We start from the raw sequence: 8,416 nt of genomic DNA, 5'->3' as shown, positions 1-8,416 counted from the left end.
GAAGATATTAATCCCTATTATGAGAAAGATGGACTGACTAATAAGAAAATGTCAAGTCAAGACTGTGCATTTTGTCAGATTGAACGACACTAGATACAATTAAAAATCCAACCTTTGATCCCAAACCAAGCAAGTAATGAGGTCGGGCTCAATCTCTCATTAGTAGGATCGGAGATCCACTGATTTGCCCAACACTGAAAGAAACTCAACTACTCACCAAAAGAGTTAGGTCGGCATAGCCCCGAGCTGGTATAATCCCAGGTCGACATAACCCACATTCTGTTAGCTCCGACCACAATACGGTAGCGCCTCTCCTTAACAAAAAATAAGAGTATCTCTAATGATGAAAGGTACGCACACTCTTCGGCCTAAAAGTTTGTTTACGACTGGATCCAAATTTCCTACCTAATTTATGTATCAGAGGGTCTTTTATACTACCAAGGTCTCCTTTGTTCATCCCTTGTGCAGGTATACGAAAGTCCAAGAAAGGCTAAATAAAAAACCTTATCAACAATCCCTATATGCATGGTGTGAATATCCACCACACATCGCAGTGGGCCCCACAAAACTTGACCTCATAGTACCATTTTCCCTACATAATTAATTAAAATGAGATTAACTCATTTTAAAGTATCAACCGGTGGGCCAAAGAGTGAATGATCAATTTGGAACAACATGGTGCATGGTTTTTTTCCTATCCTAATATAAAGTAAAGCCCACGGTATAAACGGTTTTGATCATTGAAACATGCCACTGTCTATTCTATACCGTTCCAATCATGATACATCATGGATTCTTGTGGTTGAAGAATCACTTTTATTGAGAGAATCCTCATCCCATCCATTGCTTGAAAATCAAATGGTTATAAAAACAAGGCTAGATCATGGGTAAATGATAATGTAATGAGTTTGATTTTTACATGGGAGTACGTGAGATATGTGATAGACCCGATGGGCGGCCACGTCAGCAAGCTCTGGATTATCCAAGTGTATCGATGCAAGTAGGAGCACTGTAAATAGTGCTCCTGAATTACTTGATTATTTCTCATTTAAAAATTGCCATTTCAACTCCTTCCATACTAATTGTAAAATATTCCCAGCTTTATTAGTTCCTATGCAAGTTGAAAACTTACGAGACAGATAACTCATATGTTAGTCCAGCATCATTTTTTTATTATGGTGGTGACTCATCATCCACACATGTGGCCTTCATGCTCAGCCATCCAGACCATCCAAATTGAGGGTCCTGTTATATCTGGATTATATATCTAAAATCAGATTGATCCGTGAATAATTACTATCAAATAAATGATAAGCTGTAAAATGGTGAGTGGTTAAATTTGAAGGGAAAAATCAGACCGTTACCAGTATCTTCTCAGTTGTGCTCCATCCACAGCAGGGTTAGTGATTTGGACGGTTGGATTTCTGTAAAACTAGGCCATGTGTACGGTGAAAGAGTCAAAATGATTTTTAAATGGTGCAAAACTAAAACAGAGCCTGACCCAAAAGGAAGAAGGGTATTTCGGTCACTGAATTCTTTTTATAAAGCACGTAGATTAATTTTCTATTAGCCACCATAAGATCTGGCAGGGATATTTGCAGACAGAACGCATCAAGTGTATTTTAGTCTACTTCCCAGTAGTACTTGCTCTGTGGTAATTATATATTTTAAATCTCTTACACGTTGCCATATGAGCTCACAAGGGTATTTTCGTCCTACAATAAATACAAGATAATCCGATTAAAATTTCATTTTTGGAGGGAACCATTGGGTAGATGGGAAGCGGATTGCGTTTCTGTGGGGCCCACCATAATGTGTGGGTTTTATCCACACCGTTCATCCAATTTTCCAGATTATTTTAGGCTATAAGCTCGAAATTAAGCAGATCTAATGCTCAGGTGGACCACACAGTGGGGATTGAATTCCCACCATTAAAAACCTCTTGGGGGCCACAGAAGTTTTGGATCAAGCTAAAATTTATGTTTTCCCTTCATCCAGGTTTGTGGGACCTTATGAACGGATTGGATGGAAAATAAACATCGTGGTGGGCCCTAAGAAGGTGTTAATGATGGGCATCATTATCACCACTGCTTCCTGTGGTGTGGTCCACTTGAGCCTTGGATCTGCCTCATTTTTTGGTTTTGTGACCTAAAATGATAAGGAAAATGGATGAACGGCTTGGATAAAACCTATACATGACGGTGGGCCTGACAGAGCCCCTGCCTGGACTCGTCCAAGCTTCCACGCAGATGCTCTCACCCAAGAATCAGGTAGGTTCACCAGTAAGGTGGGCCACTCTTTTTAAATAAATGTGGGGATTAAAAACCTTACTTTTTTTTCTAACCGTTCGATTGTTTCTAACAACGTGGGCCACCTGATCAATGTATCAGATTTATTTACGCATAAGAAAATCTGTACGTCAGACTCACCTGATGAGCGGCTTGGATATTGCACATGTTGGGCGTTGCTGATAATGCGATGGACTGTACGTGAGCTGACTTGTACATGCGTGTGAGCTTAGCAGAGATTCCCAAAGGGTATTTTAGTCACTAAAAAAGAAAAAACCAGACCTTCTGATCAGTTCCCTAGTTGCCCATGAGATCCTGCATCTTGGGAGGCCAAAAGCATCAAGGGCATTTTAGTCTTTCCATCAGAAAAAGAAAAGAAAGAGATGATCCAATGTTCTCGGATTACTGTAACTTGTACTGCTCCTAGTAGCTTCTGGGCCCTTGATGAGTACGATTGATTGATCTTGATCGTTCATTAAATCAAGGGCCCATTTCTCGAGTTACCATATAAAAATTATATAAATCAAATGATTCTAAGGAACCGATCAGAGGCCTTTAAAATGGACAATCAGGAACGTTTACAGAAAAGGAGGTTCAATCATCAATTTAAACCGTTCATTTGTTAGGGCCTACTATGGATAGCTCTCAGTTCTGAATTTCTCCTTTAAGAAGAGAATCCTGACCATCACTCCATGGCTTATGAAATGGATGGCTATTAAGAAGAAATCAGAGCTACCTATAATTTAGAGCATCTGATCAATGTGAGTTAACATAGTGGACCATGAAAAGTGAATTGGAACTAATGGATGGTCCAGATCGAGGTATTTGGACAGCCCAAACGATCAACGTGGGCCGTACAGAATCTCCACCACAGGTTTCATGAGCTTCTGTGGAAAATCTCGAAGGTCGGACCACTCTAACAATCAAATCAATAGATTATAAAATAGATATCTTAGGGTTCCAAAGAATCACATTTACTAGACAATCCTAACCATCCAATTCGATGTCTTAGAAAATGGATGGTTAGACAAAAGAAGGCCAACTTGCGGATGGACCAGATCATATAATCATTATGATTTTGACCAGAACTCCATGAAATCTGTGGTACATCTAATGGACAGTCCAGATTTATCTATCGGACTATCCAAGTGCCCCAAATGTAATTAGGAGTACTATAAGTTACAGTGTGCTATGAGAGCACTGGATCATTTTTCAATAATAAATGAAAAAATTAGCACTGTAGAGAAAATACATCTGATTAAGAGATGCTCCAGGCTTTCTCAGAGCAATAAAGTTACGGTACTCCTAGTCAGATTGGGGTATTTAAATAGTCTAATACATTGATCTAGACCGTTCATTAGATCCAAAGAACATTTTTTGCCCTACCACGCAAAAACCATACATATACGAAGAATATCAATAATTTGATCAATGTCCTTTAATATGGACGGTACAGATTGTTTATAAAAAATAAGTCTAATAAAAAATTTTGTCCTTCTAGCTAAGATCCATGATGGATTACTTATGTTTCTAAAGAATCACTTCTATTAGGAAATCAAAACCATCCCTATCCATGGCATGGAAAATGGATGGCTAGAGATAATAAGGCCTTTATAGATAACGTATTGGATTATCCGATCAGTTATAATTTTTCAAGGTAGTCCACAAAATGTGTTCTAGAGTTAATAGACGGTTCAGATCAATCTATTAAACTGTGAATATGAATAAATACAAGTAGGAGCATTGTAACTTCTAGTGCTCTAAGAGCACTGGAGCATTTCTCTTTGATTAAAGCCTAATACATTGGTTTCTCTTCAGCAAAAGCAATGCAATTACCCAAAAAAAAATCCAAACTCCACCAAACCGCCCAATCAAAAGCAAATCCACAGCAATGTGAGTTAACATTGCTGGGTGGGGCCCACTGCAATGTATGATAGAAATTCATTCCGTCCATCGGTTTTGAGAGCTCATTTTAAGACGTGGGACCAAAAATTAGGTGGATACAAAACTCAAGTGGGTCACACCAGAGGGAAAATTGGGGAAAGAAATTCCCACCGTTGAAACCTTCCTGGACTCCATATTAATGTTTATACGCTATCCAAACCGTTTATAATGTCATTCCGAATGTGATGAAGTGAAAACACCAAAAATATAGCTTGATATAGAACTTTTACGGCCAAAATAATGATTCAACGGTTCTTACTGAATACCCAATACTTCCTCTCGTGTGGCCCATATGAGTGCTATATAAAACTATTGTTTGGTCTGACATTCTAAAATGATCTCTCAAAACGAATGGACGGGGTGGATTTTACACAAACATCTCGGTGGGTCCCACGCAGCATCCTTGCGCAGGAACTTCCTGCGAAAGAAACCCGCATCCAAAAGCAATGCAAGTACCCAAAAAAAAAAAAATCCAAACTCCACGAAACCGCCCAATCAAAAGCAAATCCACCCCTGCTCTCTCTCTCTCTCTCTCTCTCTCTCTCATGATTTTAAATCCCCCCATCTTAAAAAGTCCACCATTCAATCCCCCAAAAACCCATCTTTCCAAGCTCTCATCTCTCCTCCTCCAATGGCAGAAACCAGGCACCCCAAAAAACCACCCAACAAAAACCACCAAAATAAAAAAGACCCAAGAAAGCCAGCAAAGAAAAGCCACCACCCTCCAAAACCAGAGAAACCACCTTCATGGGCAGTCGTAAGAAGCCTCCTCACATGCAAAGACCTGCAAGAAACAGACCCCATTGAGCAAAAGAGCATGAAGAAGTATAGAAAGATGGGGTGTTCTGTTTCTCTCTGTAGTCTGCGGGAGCACTCAAGGGTAATGCACAGGCCTGAAGCTTCTTCGTCACCTCCTCTCCTTGCCTGCAATGGCAATTCTTCTTCAAGAAGGTCTTTGAAAGCTCCTTTGAATGAGAGTAATGGAGCTTTATCTTCTTCTACTTCAAATGCTTCTTCTTCTGTTGGAGGCTCTTTTAGAGGAATGCATTTGAGGAGGCTTTCAGGGTGTTATGAATGTCATATGGTGATGGATCCAAGTAATGGAGTTGTAGGTGTCCCTTCTGCTGTCCGTGCTTGTCCTGACTGTGGGGAGGTTTTCACTAAATCTGAGAGCTTGGAGGTTCATCAAGCTGTTAGACATGCTGGTTAGGTTCACTCTCTTTTATAGTCTCTCTTTTCTTTTCTTTCAATTTCCCCCCCTTTTTATGTGTAGATTTAGTTATTTTTTAATCTGTTGAGTAGATGATATATGTGATGAGTTTATGTAGTTGTTGTTGTTTTTTGAATTCTAATGTTTGGTTTTTGTGCTTTTTGTTTGGATTTTTCAGATATTGGGTTTTTTTGGATTTTGATGTTTGGTTTTTGTTTTGTTTTTGTTGTTGTGTGTGTTTAAGATATTGGGTTTGTGGTTTTTATTGGAGCTGATAGATGGTGTGGTTTGTCTGATGTGTTCTTTGGTTCTTTTGGGATTCCATTGTTTGATTATTTTTTTCCCCCTTCTATTATTGAGAGTTGGATTAGAAATCAATCTCATGGGTCTGTTACCTGGCAGCCTATGTGATGTTTTTGTTTTCTTTGGGTTTCAAATGGTTGTTTCTTGTTATTCTTGATTTTTTTTTACATTGGGTCTTTGATTTTATTTTATTTTTAACGAGTTGGGTTAGGAATCAATGTCGTGCAGCTGTCAAGAAGATAGTCTGGTGTTCTTTGTTTTTATTTATTTATTTATTATTTCACCCTTATTTTAGGATTCTAATCCTTGGTTTTTGTTGGTTTCTTGAATTCTAGATATTGGGTGTCTGATCTGTATTTTGTTTTGGGTCGGTAATCAGTGTCCAGGGACAAATCAATAAGACTCAGACATCCAATATCTAAAAATTTAAGAGAATATAAAAAATTCTACGTAAAAAAGAATACATAATGTCATAGAAGTGGATGCAAACATGGTCCATGAAATTTTTTATGGAAGACGGTGGAAATCAGAAGAGGAAGAAGAAAAAAGAAGAAGCTTGAGACCGGAGAAATAAGACGCTAGAACTAATTTTCTTCTCATATCTGAAATCCTCAGATCCATGTGCTTCATAAACAAATAGACATTACAGTTACCTCAATTCAAGTACCTAAGCTTATTCCTATCTGCTTGCAAAATGACCTGCAGTGATGTTTTAATGCAGTTCAATCTTTATGCAGCCAAACAGGAGTCTGATTTGTAATATATAATGTCATTTGCTTGCATTTCATACCATGCTCATGTTATTCCACTATTCGACAAGTTTGTGAAGAAAATTCAACCTTCGTTGGTTTCAGTTCGATATCTATTCCCAAGTGTTCTGTTCGTGAAACCCAAGAGTCGAATTTCATTGATTTCTCACTAGATTTCTGTTTAGCATAGGAGAATGCTACATGTGAGTGCCCATCTGCAAATGCAAGACACAGCCGCCTCGCACATGTGTGACTTTGCGCTGTTCATCAGGTAGGCCTCATGGTGATTGTGCGGATGTGCAAAAATCAGGGAGCCCCACCCTTCAGGTGGAGAATGCTTTTACAAAGAAATGGACTTTTCCAATAGAACAACCAGTACACATTCAAAGCACATGCTAGGCCCATCCGAACAGTGTGCGAGCCTACATTTTGGCCAGAACACATCCACCATGGGGCCCTTGTGATGAACAGCCCAGATCTTGCATGGGTAGATGTTTGCAGATTGGGAACTTCTCTGACTTTAGTCGCTAGCTATGGATGTGAAAAAAATTCCACTGCCATATGAGAACAAGCCACAATCCATTTCCAACTAATTCTTCTTATGCTTGTGAAAATCTGCAGTTTCGGAACTGGGTCCTGAAGACAGCAGTAGAAACATAGTAGAAATCATATTCCAATCAAGCTGGCTGAAAAAACAAGCTCCTGTCTGCAAGATAGAAAGGATCCTTAAAGTCCACAACAGCCAGAAAACCATCACAAGGTTCGAAGATTACCGGGACTCCATAAAAGTGAAAGCAAACAAGCTCCCAAAGAAACACCCGAGATGTGTTGCAGACGGGAACGAGCTCTTGCGGTTCCACTGCACGACATTCGCTTGTTCTATCGGAACAAACGGGTCTTCTAACCTGTGCGATTCGATTCCAAATTGCAATGTCTGCAGCATAATACGAAATGGTTTTAAAGTAGATGGAAATGGAGGAATTTGCACTACTGCTACTAGTGGAAAAGCACATGACCATGTCCAGATTTCATCAGAAGATGAGAAAAGGGCGATGTTGGTGTGTCGGGTGATTGCTGGGAGGGTGAAGAAGAACCAAGATGCCGCTGAGGATTTTGATTCTGTTGGTGGTCCAACGGGAATTTACTCGAATTTAGATGAGCTCATTGTGTTTAATCCAAAGGCCATCTTGCCTTGTTTTGTTGTAATCTACACAGGTTTCTAGTGTGATTTGTTTTGTGTTTCTCTACTAATCTGAATTTTGCATTTGGGTTCTTTTTTATTTGAATTAATATCTGTTCTAATGCAATCTTGCTTGAGTAGTGCTCACAGTGTTCCTAGTTCATCGGTTCACTTGGACAGTCTAAATTGGTCGATCTGAACTGTCTATTAAGTTCAAAACACATTTAGTGTGTAACCATGAAAAAATCGAACTGATCATATGATAAATTCCATTCTTGATTTGGCCTTATTTTTTAACCACCCTTTTACCAAGCCATGGATGGGATGGCCATGATTGACCAACAAAAGTGGTTCTTTAAAATCATAAGCACTCGATGATGGGCCCAAATAAATAGATGGATTGATTGGTTGATTGGACCTACATCTGGGTAAACAATCTTGACTAAAGGCCATTGATCAAATGGTTAATTTTGTCAGATTGGTTTGATGTTGGCATGGTGGCCCATGAAATATGCTTTGGGCCTCATGAACAGTCTGATAAATGGATTAGACAGTCAGAGTGTCCAATCCAACTGGGAGAACTATCAACTTAAAATGCTCTGTGAGCACCAGAGCATTTCTCATCTTGCTTATTGCTAATTCTGTTTCACATGCATTTAGATAATATTCTCTTAATGCATGGTTGACTGATCTCAACCTTCCATCTTGAGAGAGAATAGATTAATCTTTATTTCCAGTCAGC

The 8,416-nt window shown here is 39.2% G+C and overlaps 1 protein-coding gene across 1 annotated transcript; it reads left to right on the top strand.

Annotated features, from left to right (window-relative positions):
• Positions 1-4,690: 4,690 nt before the first annotated feature.
• Positions 4,691-7,767, top strand: LOC131235167 (uncharacterized). Its single transcript, XM_058232307.1, has 2 exons — positions 4,691-5,437; positions 7,116-7,767. Exons 1-2 carry the CDS (start codon positions 4,864-4,866, stop codon positions 7,715-7,717), a joined length of 1,176 nt encoding a protein of 391 aa, XP_058088290.1. The 5' UTR covers positions 4,691-4,863; the 3' UTR covers positions 7,718-7,767.
• Positions 7,768-8,416: the final 649 nt, after the last annotated feature.

The sequence above is a fragment of the Magnolia sinica genome, chromosome 19, assembly GCF_029962835.1.
Source record: "Magnolia sinica isolate HGM2019 chromosome 19, MsV1, whole genome shotgun sequence".
NCBI lineage: Eukaryota > Viridiplantae > Streptophyta > Magnoliopsida > Magnoliales > Magnoliaceae > Magnolia > Magnolia sinica.
The sequence above is the reverse complement of the archived record's forward strand: the minus strand, read 5'-3'. Positions and strand labels throughout refer to the sequence as shown.